The sequence below is a fragment of the Callospermophilus lateralis genome, chromosome 2 (genome assembly GCF_048772815.1).
Source record: "Callospermophilus lateralis isolate mCalLat2 chromosome 2, mCalLat2.hap1, whole genome shotgun sequence".
Lineage (NCBI taxonomy): Eukaryota > Metazoa > Chordata > Mammalia > Rodentia > Sciuridae > Callospermophilus > Callospermophilus lateralis.
Genome location: NC_135306.1, coordinates 10,956,647 through 10,976,982, shown reverse-complemented (window position 1 = coordinate 10,976,982; position 20,336 = coordinate 10,956,647). Strand labels below are relative to the sequence as shown.

General features: G+C 40.0%; 1 protein-coding gene across 5 annotated transcripts in view; it reads right to left on the bottom strand.

Annotated features, from left to right (window-relative positions):
- Dennd1a (DENN domain containing 1A) overlaps positions 1–20,336 on the bottom strand; it is a 530,651-nt gene that overhangs the window by 210,730 nt on the left and 299,585 nt on the right. For all 5 annotated transcript variants that reach the window (XM_076845503.2, XM_076845505.2, XM_076845504.2 and 2 more), the window contains exon 11: positions 6,019–6,064. In XM_076845503.2, coding sequence (XP_076701618.2) covers positions 6,019–6,064 — 46 coding nt within the window. The remainder of the gene's footprint in view (positions 1–6,018; positions 6,065–20,336) is intronic.

Below are 20,336 nucleotides of genomic sequence, written 5' to 3'. Positions count from 1 at the left end.
TTTTATATGGAAGGACTGTGTTTCTAATGGCCCACAAGGAGAAGGCCTGACCATATCCCTCCCTATTTACACCCTTCAATGGCTCTCTGTTGCCCTATAAAGTTGAAACTCTTTAACGCGTCTTACAAGGCCCTGGGTGGCTTGGCCTCTTCCTGCCAAACTCAGGTCTCCCTTTTACCTTCAGCTCCTTGCTCCTAGTAGACACAGAATGCCTCATACTTCCTGGAAAGTCCTCTGGGCTACACCTCAAGACTCTGTACATGGTGTCCCCTGCTCCCCTGTTGCTCCTAGTTCTTATCTGTTAGGCTTCACTTTTCTATTTTCTCTTGAGAGGTGTAGACCTCAAGGCCGGAAAAGCTAGACTAGAGATGATGCCTCCCTTCCCCAAGCCTGAGGCAGCCCCAATCTACCACAATTATCTTTCTTTCTTTAAAAGTTGTAGTTGGACATTTATTTATTTATTTTTATGTGTTGCTGAGAATCGAACCCAGTGCCTCGCCCATGCTAGAGGAGCGCTCTATTACTGAGACACAACCTCAGCTCCCACACCACAATTATTTTCTACTGTGTGCATTTGCTCCAGACCAAATGTCAAGAAGGTGGAGGTTATGTCATAATCACCATTTTATATAGAACTCCTGGTATAGTGCCATGCCTGGACACAAAATTGCCAACAAATTGCTGGGGAAAAACTATATCCTTTATCCTGGGTTCCTGACATATGTTAGATTCTGGAATATGCTGGACATCTGTAGAACTCAGCTCTTGTAGATAAAGAAAGTTAAAAAAAAAAAAAAAAAAACCCAGAAAGACAAAGTATCATGACTGAAGTTAACATAGTAAAGAAGTGGCCACACAGAAGTACAGAAGCACATTTATCAAATCCTACAAAAGTATCATTCCCAATACTGGTACTGCCTCCTGTACTGCAAACCAGGAGAAATGGGGCAGGCACAAATCAACTATGCTAAAGCTTTTTCTCTAGGGAATGAGGATGATGACCCTTGGAACCTAAGGGTTTCTAAAACAATTTCAAAGTCATCAGCTTAACAAGGTAAATGGCTTTAAGGCCACTGAACAAACAGAAACAGCAATAACTGTTGAATTTGCAGCACTCTGTATGTGCTGGACATCTCATGAATTTTTCACTATATCCTTTCCATGATCCCTCAAAGAAGATTTGGCCACTACCCTTTGATTATAAGTGAGAAAACCAGGCTCAGCAGACAATTGCCTTGCCTGAGATCACCTGAGCAGGAAGGAGGAAAGCCAGAATCCAGGGCTCTCACTGCCTCAGCGTACAGGTGGAACTTCATTTACAAGCTAGCCTGAGCTTCTCTTTGGAACTATGTCATTGCTATCTGTCGGGAGCCATTCTCACATGTGACTGGGTGACTCCCGGTTAGGGTCTGAGGCGCTCTGGCTGTGTCGGAGCTTTCCCGGCCCTCTCCTGTTGAGAGAACCTGTCCGTGTGGGGGTGTAACTGACCACTGACCCCGGAGGCCCAATCACTGACCCTGACCTTGGAGTGCGGCCCCCCTTCAACCTTCATTGGATGGAATTCTCCCCTGAATTTCTTGCTCCCCAATAAAAGGCTACTCCCTGGCGTGCTCGCTCTCTCTCTCTCCTGCTAGCCCTGAGTAATCCTTGCTGCCCTGCCGGGCGGTTAGAAGAGGGAACCAGAGAGGGGAGCCGTCTCGGACCTGGTCATAGAAAAAGGTAACTGAGTCTGTGTGTTTATTTCGATCTCGCTAGCTAACTTTTATGCCAAGAACCTCATTAATGAAACCATTGCGCTGGCCGCATGGTAGAGCTATCACCTTGCCTTTCTCCTTCCTCACTAATCCACCATCAACAGTAATATCGAATACCTTCTGGATACATGCCCCCTAGCCCCCGCCAGGCCTATACACAAAACACTGTGAAGCTTGGGGTTAGATCTCCATTTATTAAACAGAAGCACCATCTACTAGGCATGACCTGGCCCCTGTTGCCAGATATGGTATATAAGAGGGATTGAATAAATGTCGTTTGAACTAAATTGAGATCGGTTGAATGAAAGGAAATAGTCACTATGTAATCTGGCCATGTTTTGGGATTTCCTAGCTGCCAACTAACATGATCATTCTCTCCAAGAAGAAGTGAGGTCTATGCCAATACCCTTGGCTATTCTGCTAACTTGCCACTAGCCTCAAATTGCTTAAATGAGAGAAAGAATATCAAAAGGCAGAAGGAGAGAGAACGATATCAGCTACAAACTTGTCACTTTAGAAGGAAAGTAGACTCTTTATGGTGACAAGGTTACCATTTAACAAACAGCAACAGCATCCTGTTTCAGCTTGAAGACTAGAATTAGGTCTTTCCCCAAAATAACCTTTTTCCAAATGAGAATACTCGATTATAATTTCTCTTTCTTTTTGTGCAATAAATTTGAGTGTCATAAAAATGGTTAAAAAGTCTTCCTATGGTAGCTTTTTCTAAACTTTTACGAACATCTGCCACATTCATTTGAAGTTTAAAAAATTCTGGCACATATGCAAAGGCATAATAAGGTGCCTATAGCTTTCAAGAAAAAATAACAAGACAGTCAAAAATAAGCCTTTTGCTGAATTGCCAGTAAGAAAACTAGTGTAGTGAGAAGAGATGGGCCTCTCTGAGCTCCTTTCTTAAAGAGCTCTCCTTGGCCCCAGGTCTGTGCTCCTGCCCAAGTGTTATAGCCCATTTTCCTGAAGCAAATCACAGAGGAAGCATCTTTAGCACTGAAAGGTATAACTGAACCTGATAAACCTACTCAGGAAGCACAATAGGGCTCTCTGAGTGTGAGCTGAAACCCAGAGGAAGAGATCAGGAGACAAAATTCTGACATGTGGAGTTCATAGCTACCCTACGCACCCAGGAAACACTTCTTTGTTCAAAAGGCTGGTTTCAAGGGTGGGGAAACTACCATGTTTGTTTTTCTTTTGGTGTTAACCACATAGTTGTTCAACACAGCAAATTCCTTCCCAATCTCAGTCAAATGACAGGGCCAAGATCTGTCTTGGCCAGTGTGTCCTGAGCTTTCATACTTAAAGCCCTTCAAAAACTGGACAGAGTAGACTCTCGCCCATTCACCTAAGTGCAAACTGTTTCAAGTTTTAGCTTCAACATGCACACATATTTTGCACTGTAATTTTTACTACAAAAGGCCTTGCTTCAAATTACTTACAATCATAGAAAAGGTAACAAAAAAATTTTCCTCCTTTGTCTTTATGTAAAATTATGGTACTGGGTTGCCTGCAAACAGTGATGCCCATTCGAGGGCTCCTGAATATGCTCCAAATTACAATTCCCTAAGCATTCATTCCACCCTTCTTTTTAGTAAGCATGAACTGCTTGATGCACTGTAAAGATGCCGAGGGCACCAGAGAATGACAATATGCCTTGTTCCCAGACAATTCATGCTCCTGGGGATGACAGAGAGAACAGGGAAGCAAACAGCTATCATTCAGAGTTAGAGATTCTTTAAGTGAAAGAAGGAAGACAGCAGACTGAGGACCTCTTGGAAGAGGTAGAGAAGGGCAGGGCCTCTCCATGCAAAGGTGCAAGTATGTGGATCTGATAGCCTATGCACCGGCTAACAAGTACTCTAGCAGTGATGTGCGGAAGACTTGACATCAGAAGAAAAAACCACCCAGAACTCAGGGACAGTGCAGAGGGGAAAGTGGGCCACCTAAAGCGGTGATCAGGCAGAAGGCAACACACTCCATGTCAGTGCTATGGAATAAATCTTCCAAAATCCAGCACTAAGCACAATGCTTGGAACATAAGAGGCCCTCATTTTGCTTATCAAATGAATAAATAAGGCTTTGCAAGAATCCAGGAAAGCAAAGAAAACATGTCAATGAAGACAATGAAGGTGAAACAGGGCAAGAGACATTTTTGGTGTGGTAAGAATTCAGATAGACTGAGTGAGAAAGAGGGACACTAAGCCATCCTCAAAGTGTCCCACTTTGGCATCTATGAAGCCAATGGTTCCATTCACAGGGACTGGGAATATAGGAAGGGGAGTGGATTGGTTCAGTGTGGTTTGTGTTATGTGTGTGTGTGTGTGTGTTGGCATGCACATGCACACACAGACAATAAATTGTTTGGGGGAAGGCTCAGTGATAAATCAGTAGCACAACCATGTGAAACTCAGTTGGTGTTTGAAACTTTGGACCTGACATAGAGAGAGGCAGAGCAACATTAGAGTCACAGCTGAGAGTCAATGACTTTGACTTGGTAACTGAAGCAAAAAGCTTAAGACAAATGATAGAGGGCAAGTAGAGAAGAAAAGCAATCCAGGACTAGATACTTGCTGGAGTTATCTAGAATGCTAAAGGTAGGGGGACATTAAAAGTGTTTGAAAAAGCCTGTGCTGGAGCAGACTGGAAGGCAAGAGGAGAAGCAGGAGGAAGTTGTAGATGCTGATTAGGCCAAATAGTCTTTAGATCAGTGTTTCAAACCCTATAGCAACTGCTGGGAAAGGTCTATTAGAAAGTATTCACTTTTTTCATTTTTCATACAAGAGCTTTGAATAGACTCCCCAACTTGACAAATAAAGGTAAAACAGAAGAAATCTCTTCAATCTGATCTAAATACATCATCCAAGATAGTCCATAAACTGTGTACTGTATGTGCTTAGGGCTGGGTGATGACAGGGAGGGACTGTTAACAGAATGTAGAAGCCACATGGCCGTCCTGTCAAATTAGAAATTTGAGCAGATTTCTGTGGTCTATTTTGATCAAGATTCTCAATGTCAAACAAACAGGTTTTTCGATAACCAACTTGTTTCATTTTCGTAAGCACAATAGCACAGTGTGCAACAGTTAGTGGAGAAGCAGGTGGTCCTCGTCGACGTGAAATGAAGGCAACAGAAGAAGAGAAGTAGCACTTCCTTTAAGAGATGCAAAGCACCATCGCAGACGGACATGGCTATAGATTCCCCTCCAGAGCTTATCTCCTGTGTGATATAGGCAAGACGCCCACCCCCTGCCCCATTCTGCTCTAGTACAAATGTCTGCTCCCTCCTAAGGAGGAAAAGGCTTGAGGTTCATGTCTACAAACTAATGGCTTTACAGAAGCATAGAAAAGTCCTTTAAAAGAACTGCTATCTAATTGGTACAGCCATACAGAAAGCAATCTGGCATCAGATTCAGAGCTTTGACCAAGCATTTCTACTTTAGGGATTCTACGCTAAGGAAATAAGTCAAAATGCAGATAAAGCCTTATGCATAAAGATGTTCACTGAAATGCTATTTATAATAGTGAAAACATTATAAACAATCTAAGTGTTCAACAGTAGGAAAATAGTTAAGTTGTGGTATATCCAAATGGTGGGAATGACAGGTAGCAAATTGAAAATCATTGTTACTAAGAGTAGACAAAAACATGTAGAAGTACTCATACCATAATGTTAAGTAAAATTAAGACATAAAATTATATATATATGTCACATATCAATCATGCACATTTATTTAAAATACATATTCTCAGAATGAAGACTAGAATTAAGAATAGTAAAATTCTAACAGTAATTCAAGCTAGAATAATGGTATTGGGGATAATTTTAATACTCCTCTTCACACTTCTATCCACCATTTATATCAGATTCTCAAAATACAAAAGAACAAAAAATACAATACTGTTATAGTGGTTTAGAATACACATTATTATAAAAAGTGAACCATTTCTCTTCCCTTGTTCAAACCCTCATAGAACCCTTTCCTCTGGCCTCCCTGCCTTCATAACCTTTATAACCCCTCACCCATAAAAACCTGTAATCTCTAAGCAAAGTGGGAAAGCCCTGGAGTCAAGAGCCAACTTGAAAGGGTCTAAAAGGAACTCAGTCCTGTGCACCCAGAAGGGGAATACACATGAGCTTTTGCTTTGATCTGCTCTCATTCGCAGAGATGTGTATCCCAAGACGGCAGCTTTCCACTACACAAAGCAAGACAAACCCCAAGTTGAGTGATCAGGGAGGAAAGAAGACAACTTACCTCCATTAAACTTAAATGGATTCCTATGAGGTAGGGCATGGGAGCACTGTGAAGAGAAACAGAGACACACAGCTGCTTTAATGTCTGTTGCTTCCAACAGAAAATTACAGATGGTTCACTATTTGGAGAAAAACTGTTTTAATAAACGTATGCACAGTTACATTTCCTTTCACAACAAAAATCCTAATGTGACATTTTGTTCCCAAGCCTAGAAACTTCAGAAGAATTTCAAAACACAGGCAGCATTGGAAACAGCATGGGGAGTAAGAAGAACACCAGCCTTGGTGTCAGTCCCTTGACAGCAGTTATGCAGCTGCATGGCCTTGGTCACCCAGGCTTTAAAATGGGAACCTGGACTCAAACTGGAATGTTATTAGAATGACAGAAAATATTCATCAAGTGATGAGTAGAGTTCCTGATATAAATGGAAGCTATGATTGCCATGATTATAATCGAAAAAGCAATAAAAATTGCATGGAGGACATAATGGGTTTCAATGAAGAATAATTTATTATTTGCTGTTTTCTTCTACAACCAAAAGATGTCACCTAACTGCCCATTCTGATTGAGCAAAGTATTTGGAGAGCTGCCAGTAAGCTTCTTCACCCAGTGGAACACATGCCATCTGATGATACCATTCATAAAGACTCTGTTAACTGCTTCATTCAACAAGTTACCCAGGTTCAGTGACTAAGCAAAGAAGGAGAGCCCAACTCAAAGGCTTTAAAACCTGGGCATTTGGGATTGACCAGTCCTTCCTTTGTTTTCAGGAGCCTGTGTGCATGTATGTGTATACACATGATCATTTATGATGCTACTTACCAAAGATAAATGTGCTAGTGGTTACATGAAGACCTATAAATTCAGCTTTGTTAATCCACAAAATAACTTTATAAGATGGGTATAACCCCACATTTTACAGAGAAGGAAACAGACCAGAGCAGTAAATCACTTATTTAATGCCACAAAACCAAGGAAATGGTAAAACCTGGGCTTTGACTCCAACATGTACCTGTTTCTTCTTTGGCGTCACTTTGACTCTGATAAGGAACCTACCTACCCAGGTTCACCTATCACACTGTGTCTTTTCTAGGGGCAGATGAGGGAGATCAAAGAGCAGAGAGGAAGGAAGAGACTGGAAACTTTTCCATCCATCTCTCCAGTACATGATACATTGTATGAAATGTGCACAAAATTTATCATTATTATTATTATTTTTATGAGCTTGGAGGAAAGACACTTGGTTCATACTAAGGTGATTAGGTACATTTCCTCTGGGGCAGCTGGGGGAGTCAAAGTGGATGGACAAGGATGGCTCTTTGGGGATAGGTTGAAGAAACAAGGATGGGCAAGTAACCAAGCAGGAAAGGTTTGCTTACAACAGAAAATGAAGTGTTTTAGGCTTTATCTGGGAAGCAATGGTGAGACAACAAAGATTTCTAAACATCAGATGATCAGATGTAAATTTTGATATGCTCAAACATTTTTAAAATAAGAAAGGGCACAATTCCCTCATTAGTATTCAACAAATAAAATTTTTCAAGCAAAAATCCTTCCCCAAAATATAAAATTTCCTTCTTATTAGAGATCTAAGAAGTAATATATTTTGGAAGTCTGCAGAACAGACTTGAATATTAGCATCACAGTTTGGGAACTATTCTTTTAGGAGACTTTTGTATTTGATAATAGCCAAAGAAAGAACCATACACACAACAGTACTGAAAGTGAAGTTATCCTTTCTTTTCTTCCATCGTTGTCTTCTCTCTTTTTTTAAGGTATCTGCTGGGCACATTCAGCTTCTCTCTGCTTCTATGAGAAGGAAATGCCCTGTGATATTTTTTTTCCCCCTTAAACTGTAAACCATTAGTTTAGCTGCCAGCTACACAAATGCTCCAACTTCCCAGTGTGCCTGGCTTTGCTGTCCGAGCTTTTTCCAGTGTACATTGAAATGAATGTGTTTCTAATTAAGTAGCTTCAGGAACAAGACAGCTTCAATGTCAAAAATACAAAGTCTGAACCCTGGCAGGAAGTCTTAAGACTGCAAATGTCTCATCCAGTGGAACCTTGCCTAATGTAATGAAAGAAAGCAGGAAGGGTGCAGAATTCCAGAAAAATGGCCACTTATTAAATGTGTCTAGGAGCACAGCCTAACACATAGGAGGGAGAAAAGCTCAGATCTATAATACATAACTAAATTCTATCAACTTTTCTAGTTCTTACACTTAATCATGCAACTGATTAGTGACCACAAGTTTTAATTAGAATTTCAGAACTGAAATATGAACAAACAAGTTAACTTACAGAAAAAGACTCTCAAAAAAAAAAAAAAAAAAACAGAGTAAAAGGTTAAAATAATACCTATGGCAAAAACCCTTTGTATAAATTTAACCATAGGCTCTATCTGAAAAAAGAAATATTTTGTACAATTTTATATATGTAGGTTTAAATGCCATGCCCTTTTGCCCAGCAATAAAAATCCATGATACCCTGAAAGAGAGGGCAAAAGAACCTTATAGAAGTTACTGTAGATACAAGAAGGGACAAAGTGGGACTTGCTCTTCTGGCATCTTTAGGTAGGAATTTTTTAAAGCCCAATAATTTTCCAAAGAGTAATTATGGCCTATCATAGAAATAGTTTCTTAGCCAAGTATTGTTAGGACTACAACAGCTTTCTATTTAGAAAATATTTAAAACACATTTATTCTGAAATCATAGTAGTTCCATGTTTTGTAAGAATTCAAATTTGGACAAATACCTTTTATATTATCATCGTTTGCCTACAAAGCTTCAAATGTCTTCCCAGAATCTATAGCATTTTTACTCTGCAAATACATAATCACAAAATTTTAAATTTATGGGAGGGGGAGAAAAAGAAACCCAGAGCCTCCTTAACATCTCAGTGTAGTAAGCATGTAAAACTAGGTAATTTTAGGGACATTCTGAAAATAATTTCTATTCTCAATATACCTCAATAATTATTGCAGCCACTGACTCATTTTCTTGGAAACCTCTTTTCTTTGCCTCTTTATCAAAAAGAATAAAAAAAAAACTCCTACCCATGATTATATCATCTAACTGTTTTTATGTCAGCATTATTCCTTTTTAATATTAGACTACATTAACAGTTGTATATCTTTGAAATTTTATTATTTTCTTGTTGGTCACAATAACATTCCCCATATTGCTCTATAATCTTCATAATTTATATATGTAGGTTTAAATGCCATGCCCTTTTGCCCAGCAATCTTAAAAACTGCATAGTTTTTTTTATCTTAAAAACTGCATATTTTTCACCACGTATAGATGTATCATAATATACTGAATCCTATCCCTAGAGTTTGACAATAAGTTGCTTCCAATATCATAAGTAACATTATAATGAAAATGAACAAATTCATGTGCATGAATTCCCATACATTGAATTACTAAGTCAAAGGGCAGGACTTTTTCTTTTTTAATATCTTTTGTTATATCTTGGCCGAGTGCTTTCTAAAAGGGCAGTACCTGTCCAGTGGAGACCTTTCAGCACTCCTGTAAGCATCAGGACAACCCCTGAGGTGCCTAACACAGCGGCAGCACCTGATAGACAGGCACTCAGTAAGTGACTATCTAGTCCAAAGGAATTTTCTCCAAGTCCTTTGCATGGCTGGTACCCTTGGACCCATTCTCCTCTCAGAGAACACTTTCTTGTTCCAGTCTTGGTTCCAAAGGACCCCTGGCTCTGGGACACCTGGCAAAACACTGATGGGGAGGTCAGGACTCCATGAGGAATAGTAGGTACCTGGCAAGCATGGACCCTAAACATGGGCTTCTGACTCCCAAGCATGCTATCCTGGCACAGGTGTCCTCCATTAAATTCAGCCGGATTGTGCATCGTTTTCTTTCAGAGAGCAACTTTGCTCTTTATCTTAATATGCCACCAAGGAAACAATGATCTTTGCTTTCTCATCACTTAGAATAACAAATTTTAAAAACCTTTTCTTGCTCTTGGGCATACATTAAAAGGAAATATGGGAACATAAATTGGGTAAGCTCCAAAACTTCCTATCCAGAATCCTACTCATCTGAATCATTTTCTGATTCAGAGTCATCAAAGTCCATGTTTTTCCAAGGGTAATTCAGTATTAAAACAAAACAAAAATTTTTCTGCTAGAAACTATCTTTCTGCTTTAGGTCTGAGAAATAACTTGTTTGTTGCTCTTCTAGAAAATACAAATGCAAATATACTTGCTTTACGCTAGTGGCAAATGTACATTCTCCTCTGCTCAGTGACTTTCAGTATTCACAGTGACTTTTCATTTCAATGCTGAATCATAGTGTGATTTTGAAGACATTTAAAATGGCAATTAAACACAACACATACAGAACCAACAACACACATAATTAAATTAAAGCAGTGATAACATTAACAGCTATGACCAAATCTGTGCACAGGCAGGCTATGACAACTGTGTCACAACTGCTGGTAGCTGACGGAGATTGTAGGATGCCATTGTACATCTCTGAATAGCAGAATAGGGTATCTCTGTACTGGGCTTTTGTTCTCTGGGAATTATTACTCCATCTGACTTCCTCAGTTACATCCTGGGAGAGTGAAAGCTACTCTTTCTTCCTTCTCCTCTGCAAAGGAAAGAGGTTCTGTTGCAGTGACAATATAATGACCTCTACCTGAAAGGATCTTTATTTTGAATCCTAAGGGGAAAATAACTAATATTGTTGAGCAACTATAACCCAATCACTTTCATGCTCTACATATATAATTCTCAAGGCAGCTCTGCAAGGTAACACTGTTATTTATCCACATTTTCAGGTGAGAAAACAGGCTCAGAAAGGTGAAATAACTTACCCAAGGTCACACAGCTAATAAATGGTGAACCATACTTCAAACTCAGAACTGTCGGCCTGTGAGCCCAACCTGTGCCCATGATGTCAAACAGTGCATACTCAGTACTGATGCTGAGAGGAAAGGAGTGCTGCTGTACCAAAGGGGCTCTTCAGCCAACCCTGGTCCAGACTCTAAGCCTCGGACACTCAGCACTTCTCATCCAGGTAGGTCCTGGAGTCTAACCATTCCTAATAACAAACAGGCATGAATGTGGATCCTGCAGATTAATGATCCTGTAAGCCCATCATTATCACTGCACTTTCACAATTTGTTTAATTCCTTCCCCCAGATACTATAGCCCTCTTCATTATGTTCCCCCAGGTGAGCTGCTACAAACTGGAAAAGAGTCAGGTGAAATAAAGGAACATTGTCTGCTTAAATACATAAAATACAGCTTCCCAAGAGAAAGGGGATGGGGAGTGGTAGGGGTGTGGGGAGAAGGGCATCACCACCAGGTGAGCAACCCTTAGGAAGGAACATAGTTGGTACAGTCCAGGAATTTCAAAGTCCACTGTTTTTCTTTTCTTTCCTCCCATATAATGCCTCCTCAGTACTACCATATGCAAATGCAGCACCTACCTCATGTCTCAGAGGAATATCACCTTCTTATCCAGGCACCCTTCTCAGGCAAAGGGAGACAAGGGAGCCCATAAGTCTTCCTTCCATTTGTGATTTTATTTGTGTGTGTGTGTGGGGTACCAGGTTCAGATTGTGAAAGCATAGCAATAACAATAACCAGGGGTACTTAACCAATGAGCCACATCCCAGCCCTTTTTATTTTGAGACAAGGATTTGTTATGTTGCTTAGATCCATTCGCTATTTTCAAAGGTAAGGAAAACTCTGAAAGAGGCCTTCTTCATTTCAGCTCTTTCTTCCTTGTTTTTGAAAAGAAATAAAAGTGTAAACATAGCTTGCCTTACACTTTTAAATTCTTCTTTAAATAACGAGGTCTGGTTTTGTTAAAGAGGTTAAAGGACAAAAGAAAAGGAGAAAGAACAAGAACAGAGACAACATACACATCTTGCTGGAGAACACAAATCATCACAGCTCTGGTCTTACTGAGAGAGACAGGTGGATGCTCCTCAGGCTAACATGGTGGCCAGTGTAGCACCTGAGCCAACAAGAGCAGCCACCACCCACTGAGTGTGCATTTGCCATGGGCCAGCATGAGGCTGAGGCTTGATAGGCATTTTCTCACTGGATCCTCATGACAACAGTATACTATTGGTATCACCATTTCAAAGATAAAGAAAATAGGGTTAAGGAAGCCGAATAACTCATCTGAGGTTACACAGAGAGGAAGGGGCAGAACAGAGACTAGACTCCAGGCCCATTGTACCATGATAACACCTTATCACTTCCCAGAAAACCAGCACTCATATCACCAACGAAGCAAGAATAGGTGGAGATAGGTTAGTTTTCTCCAACCCGATCCTGAGGACCAAGGCCCAGACCTTCTACATTCTATCTCTACTACAGTTGCTTTCTAGTTCCAACTGCCTGTTAGCTCTTAGTTGCATAGTATCCCCATCAGTCTTGGTCCCAGCGTCCTTAAAATTCTACTGAGCCCATGGTACACTATGGGCTGCACATGCCCCCTTTCTTAGAGGCTTTGGTCTGGCTTACTCAGTGGGCATAAAGCACATGCTAATCTCTTGACTGTCAGTCACAGAAGAATGAACTCTGTTTACCTTTACCCAGGGTATACCATGGCACCATGAGAAGAATAGGGATAATAAAGACAGTTGTGTCACTAAATGTTGAGCGCACACCAAACACCCAGGGCTATGTGGGAGGCTTTAGCTGCCTTATTTCACTTAATCCTCAAACAATCTAACTGATATCATTCATTTTTACAGTCAATGGAGATTACTATATGAATAGGCACTACACTGGGCTGGGGGTATTCTCAGAAACTTGTCAGCATTCACAGTGTTAACAGTGATTCAGCCCAAATCCTTCTACTTCAATGTCTCTTACGCTGTTCCTCTTTAATAGTGACATCTCTTAAACATTGTGCTACATTTAACAACAACAACAAAAAAAAAAAAATGGTTATTTGCTAATTATACTAAAAAAATAAAATAGCAAGTAGATTCATAGTCAGAATAAAACTACATATGCTTTACTAGCTGGAACTGGCTGGTATTCTTTTGTTGTTCTAAACAGATCTAAAGCATTTTATATGACTATATTCAACAGTCACAATAATAGGAAAAGAAATGGGGGCAAAGTGAAAATATTGAAGCCATGTGAAGTAGTACTTGAATTTCATGCTGTGACCCCTATAGACATGGCCACAAATTGGGCTCTGAGCACTCTTGGCTGCCAATCTAAAGAGGGAAACAAGATCATAAGGTGATTTGTGGTATACAGAGAGAAAAATAAGCTACAGTTAGCCCTCAAATCCAAGGTTCTGCATCTGAGGAGTTGCCCAATTGTGGATCAAAAATATTCTAAATATAAATTTCTAGAAAGTTCCAAAAAGCAAAACACCATGCTGAATCCACATGAATGAAGTGAGATGCCGCATGTCCTGCTGCCTCTCACCATTCCACATTCCCTCAATCTCCCGTGCCTACTGTTCAAGCAGTGCTTACCTTGCAACCTGTTTTGTATACTATGTAACTTGCCTGTAACAGTTGCCTCTGTACTCTTTTTATTCTTGTTATTATTCTCTAAACAAAATAGAATAACAATTATTTACATACCATTTACATTGTTTTAGGTATTATAAGTAATCTAGAGATGATTTAAAGTATGGGGAGGATAAGTATAGGGTTATATGCAAATACTGCACATTTTATACAAGGGACTTGAGCATCTCCAGATTTTGGTATCCACGGAGATTCTCAAAAGGACTAATTACTCAGGAGCTTGAATTTTTAAAAAGGTTGCTGGGGAAGGGAAGAGAAAAACCACCACCTAACAGTGCATTTACTATTGCTGGGTGTGTTCCATATGCTGGTCAGCTAGTCAGGCTCCTTACTGGGCTGGGGAGGAGAGAAAAAGAGAAGGTAGTTAACTTCTTTCTTGGTTTCCAATTCAGCTCTCCCTGATTCATGAGCAGTAGCAGAGGGTGAGGATCTGAGAGGAAACCAGGAACAATTATAGATTTGGAGAGGAGGCTGAACCTGCCTTGTTTCCACTTAAGGTTTTGGCATCAAGAACATAGGACCTCCCTTCATGGAGGTGGCTCAGCAGGGGCTGATTCAGCAATGGGGCACTGGGAATGGTTTGCTAATGAGAGACACATTGACATCACTAATGCTGTTCAGTGAAAGTGGGGAAGAGGAAAGGCAATGCCCTCTGAGTATGACTCTGTGGCTTCCTGGGTAACCCACAGGGGTTGGGGATGAGCAGAGATGCTTTCTAGAGCCCCAAACCACTGGACTCAAGAAATGAGCATACAAATTACAAAGATAATGACTGGATGAAAACCTGGAAAGGTCAACATCAAAGCCTGGAATAGTCCGCCCTTTTGTGCCTCCTCAGTCCTATCAGAAACAGACACGAAAACATTAAGAAGGGCTGCATGGCAAAGACCAAGGCAGCAGAAGTTAATCACAGAGAAAAGGTCAGGACTCTGGGCTCTCTGTTGCTACAATGAGACATTACCGCTACAGCCAGCTGCAAAAAGCAAGTCTCAGGTTGTGAGCCACCAGCAGCCATGAGGTCCTTGTAGAAATGTAGGAGTGAATATGATACAAAAGTGAGAAGAGAAAAAAAGGTTAATGGAGAAATAATTTAAGAGTATTCAAGAAAAACCCATGCAACTGGAAATAATAGGAAAGATTTTCTTTTTGTTTTTCTAAGACTATGCTATCCCATAGGGCAAGATGCACAGCATCCGATCACCACTTTAGCCTACTTTCTCAGTCTTGCAAATGTTAAGAGAAACACAGACCCACATTTATGTACTCAGTGCCTAGCATCATGCTGGAGCCTCACACATTCCCTGGTGCCAGTCACTGAGAAAGGCAGAGACACTTATCCCAAAAGCTCTCTCACAAGAGGACTTGCTCCATTGCTAAATCGCCCTAGATCCTGATATTATAGTCTGTGGCTCCTGCCTTCTGTGACCTACAGTTTCCATGAAAAGAGGTAGAATGTCTTTGCTGGAGACACACTGTGCCTCAGAAGTTCCAGAACTTTCTAAGTGTTGAATTCAAGTCAGGCTCCAGGTCAGGGAGTGAAAAATCATACATAGAAGGTATGAAGAGGAACAGAAAACTAGGCTACTCATGGGCTATATAAGCAGAAATCAGAGCTGGCTAGACCCACCCAAGCTGGTCAGAAAATGGGGCCTGGGAGGAATACTGCTGCCCTTACCATGGCAGGAAGCAGACAGGGTTGGGAGGTGGGAGTGGCAGAGCAGGTCCAGAGGCTCAGATCCAGCAACTAGGAGGTAGAAGACCACTAGCTTGGCTAGGAGAGCTCCCCAAAGGGAGGACAGGTGATCCAACAAGCACTATATAGCCCATCTTGGGAAGGGACATTTGCGTGTTCCAGGGATGCTGTCTTCACCAACTCTGTGCTATGGTTTAAAGATATTTTGGTCCCACCAAAACTCATGTTGAGGCTTCATTCTTCAATGCAGCAGTATTGGGAGGTAGGGGTTTTCTGGGAGGTGTTTGGGTCATGGGAGTAAAGCCCTCATGAAAAAAATCCATGCTATCTCTTGGGAGTGAGTACTTGCTCTCCTGGACAGACCAGTGACCTGAAGAGCAGGTTGTTGTAATGCAAGGTTCAACTCTCATGCTTCTTCTTTCACCATGTAAACTCTGCTGGACACATGGACTTATCCTTCCACTTTCCCACCTTCCACCAGAAGCTGACCAGTGACATACTCCTGGGCTTCCAGAACCATGAGTCAAAATAAACCCAGTTTCAAATATTGTGGTATAGTAAGGGAAAATGGACAAAAATATCCTACAAATCTCAGCAGCATCAGGAAGTGACACTGCTGGGGCTGGATGAGAGCTGTTCTGCAGTACTCCTGTGCCGACCATCTATGCAGACTACCCATTTTGCAGAATGTTCACTTTTTGCTGATATGCTTTTCAAAGATTAAAAAATTATGATAAGAATATATTACAATGAGGAGTATATTAAAATTCATGTATTCAGGGATTAGATAGTTTTATTAGATATATTTAAGATTTCTAGATAGCTAATATATCAGATATACTAGATAGTGAATTAGACTGTTGGAATCACTGCAAATCACTGAATTGTTTATCTTTAAAAGGGTGAATTTTGTGGTATGAGATTATACTTCATTTTAAAAACCTAATGGAGAACATGAAGATAGTTTTCCTACAGAATCTATAGTGCAACTTGATATAGATTCCCATAGATCCAGTAGCACAGATAATGTAAAGGGCCCAATCTCTTCTCTCACCCATTTTCTACCTAAAAGATGGGTTTCTCAGAAGTTGTCCAAAGTCTCCTAACAAAGGCTCTTGGCATTTTCTGTTTTGGGGGCTCCTGAAGGAAATGCTCACTGACTGCCATCACCTAACAATCTCTTAGTTGCCTTCTTGTGTCCAGACTGATGATCCGTCTGAAAATTCTACATGGAATACATGATGCAGTGTGAGTTGATTCAGAACTCTACATACAGCAGCATCTCTACATACTAGTATTTCTAACACTATGAGGAAGGAGGACTTCTAGAATGCTAGAGAATACAGTGCATTTTACAAACTCAAAAGCAAAATCTATATCTTATTTAATGTACCCTATTTAATTGTTCAGTTCAACCGTGAACTCAAAAAGTAACAGGAGTTAACTACTAACTTAGCTCTTGACCTGACTGGCTTTTGGGGAAACACATGAACTTGTCTTGATCTTGACAATATCTGAAAATATTTTATCACAAAGTTATGTTAACTAGTGCCTAAAACAACCCAAATTTATAAATTCAACTTAGGAATTGATTTCTGGTACTTATTTAGGGCTACTTCTGAATTGAGAAAGGGAGAAAAAGGAATTTATATGAATGATACCATATAGCATAGTGCCTAGTATATAACAAGTGCTCCTTACACACTTGTTGAGTGAATATATAATTAACAAATGACAAAATACAGACTCTATAATAAACAAGACACCAAGAAGACAACATGAAAAATTTCTTCACAAAAATTTTCAAAAAAAATTTTTTAGTTGTAGATGGACATAATACCTTTATGTATGTATGTATGTGTATATATATACTCTCTCACACACACATGCATGTATATATTTATTTATTTATGTGGGGCTGAGAATCAAACCCAATGCCTCACATGTGCCAGGCAAGCACTCTACCACTGAGTCACAACCCCAGCCCCTCTTGACAAAAATCTTAGTGATGGGTACAACATATTCTCTGGGAGGATATTAGTAAGGCAAGCTTTAATATCAGATGGCCTTGGATTTCAAGTGCAGACAGACTCCATTATTTCTTAGATGTGTGAATTGCTAAACCTCCCTTGAGCTTCAACTTCCTAACATACAAGGAAGCTACTTATTTACTTTAGAGCTTGATTTTAAAGATTTGCAATAATATGTCTACAGAGCTTGCCACATAGTACTCAGTTGATGGTGATTGTTAGTAAGAAAGGGAGTTCTGATTCTCATAAGCAAGCTAATCCTTTTGTCCAGAAATGGGAAGGCTTTCCCAACATTGGCCAAGGTTAGAGATTCATCAGCTAAGGTAGTGAACATTCTCATTTTCACTTTCAAAGTCAAGGGAATGGCACAGATCTAAAGTAGAAAAGGAACCAGCAGCACATGTTTTTAAATATTCATAAAGGCTGGAAATGTCTTACTCCTTTCGTTTTCTCTGCCATCTGCTTTTGTTTCTTTTCTTTTCATTCTTATGCCACAGCTGCAAATGAAAACAACCATACAATAACTCAAGTTAAATAAAAAAAAATCAAAATAAAAACAATCTGAGGGGTAAAAAGAGAAAATGAAGTTTTCTTCTGAGCTCACAAGGCAGAAGAAACAAGAATAACATCTGATGTGAGTTAAACCTTCTGGAAACCAAAATCCATGTCCCACACATTGTGGTAATGGCAGTAAGAGCAATCACCATTAACTAAGTGGCCCCTATGTGTCACTTGATGATTAATCCTTGTGATTCCTATAGCCTCATCAAAGCCAGTTATACCCATTTTACAGAAAAAGATAGTGCAGATCAAAGAGGTAAAATAGATTTTTAATAATTATATAGTTAACAAGAGATGAGAATTGAGATCTAAATCCAGCTCTGCCTGAATCCAAGACTGAAGCACATTCCACTCTTATCAGGCTCTCCCAAATGGGAAGAAACATGAAAGAATTAATCTGGGAAATATTTAAGACAGACCATTTGTACCAAACCAATTTATTCAGATAATTAAAATCTGTGATTATAGCTCTAATTAGAATTAACTCAGATAATTGGTTGTTGTATTTGTGAATGTGCAATTAGAGTGTTCCACATAATCGCAGAGTTTTCAGTATCATATTTTCCATTTATTAACTGCATGCAAACTAGAGCTTTGCTCTATTGGCCTCTGGTCTACTGAAGGCTATGATACAGCTTTTGGGGTCTCTGGGACCTATGACACCAACAGCAGGAGCTGAGCTCAGCCCATTTAACATGTCTTTGTCCAGAGGTCAATGAACACTGCATCTTCAAGTGCAAAGGAAAAAGCTCTTGTGGCCTACACTGTTGTCTTGAAAACTCCAAGCAGCATGTACCTGAAGAAAAACTGGCAGCAGTGGTCCTCATGTGTTAATTACACTTGTGAAGTCTATTATGCATAGAAAGGGCACCTGCTGGCAGTGAAAATGACTAGAATCCGCCCTTCCTGTGCAGTGAGTAAATTGAGAGTTCATTTCTATAGGAGATAATAGTTTTCAGATTCCATTTCGTGTATCCCCTGCATAGGGACATACTTAACATTTAAATCATCTGCAGAGGAAAAAACCTCCTTCAAATTTACATGTTTCAGACTCCTAGCACTTTACTTAAAATGCTAGTTATCCCTGCTGGCTCTTACCACCAAGGATGAAACTCAAGGGTGGTGAAAGTCACCCAGCACAACAGAATAAAGTTATTAGCACTGAGTCAAAATTCATGACATTTATAGTTTCTGACCAGTGTAGGGGCAGCAGGCTGAAGATGACCAAGTTAAGCCTTGTTTGGAGGAGCTGATTTTTCTCTTGTGGTCTTCCATTTTATCATCCTTACATCTTACAGTTAACAGACACCAATGCCCCCCTCTGGCCTGTAATTATCTTTTGGTCTTATTTCAAAAAATTCTTTCATGAAAACAAGAGACCAGGAAAGACTTTCACGCAAGCACAGAGACATCCAAATACAGCCTCCCCACAAAAACCACAAGGGCACCCACAACCCCAAGTCTTAACTTTGATTCTTTGGGGTGAAGTTTGGGGTAACAAAGGCTCAGTGGCTTTCCTTGCCAACCCTTCCCTTCAAAGTTGGACCTGCCAACAACAATGACCTCACTCAGGCTGGTAATCTAGTTCTTGAGAGTGAGATGAAGTTGCAAAGAGGATCCTGGATTGGCTTTCATAAGAAAGAATAAAGAAGCTAACAAATCCTCTAAATAAATAAGATGGGAGAGATGGTGGCGGGAAAGAACCATTGGCTCAAATAAACACTTATTTTTCAAAAGAAAACTTTTTCAATTATAAAAGACCATACTTCCTCATTTTGGACATATTTGAAAATATGACCAGAGTAACTTCGCACCATGTACAACCACAAGAATAGGATTCTGATTAGAATGAGTCATACTCCTTTAAGTAGAATATGCCAAAATAATCCTACTGCCATGTATTTCTAAAAAGTACAAATAAAATTTAAACAAGAAGCATTTGAAAATTTGGAAAATAACATAAAAATCAAATTGGAACCCTCTCCCCCGCAATCATAAGTCACTACTAAACATTTTGATATATTTCTTTCCTGAACTCTGCCTCTCTATTGTACATAGACATATCTAATTTTTTGTTATGAATTCATATAATTCTTGTTTTTATAAGGTTGGAATCAGACAATATATACTGTCTATAATGGGGTCAGTCACTAAACCTCTTGAGGCCATGGTTTACTGATGTAATGAAATGGAACTAATCACACCTGCCTTGCAGGGCAGTTGGAAGAGCTAACCAAGATCATAGGTCCAGTGGTTGGGACCAAGGAGTCACTCAACAATGGCGACTACTGTTACTGCTGATATTAATGACATGGCATTTGATCTTCTCCATGATTCTGGAATTTTATAAGCTGCTGGTCTTAAAGTAACTAAAAATCTAGCAATCACAACTTTATAAATAATGGCAAGCTAAAGTTGTGTTATTTGACAGAGGCAATGGTCAATTCTCGCAGCTCTACCCATCCCTGAATTCAGAATCCCTGTGTTCCTG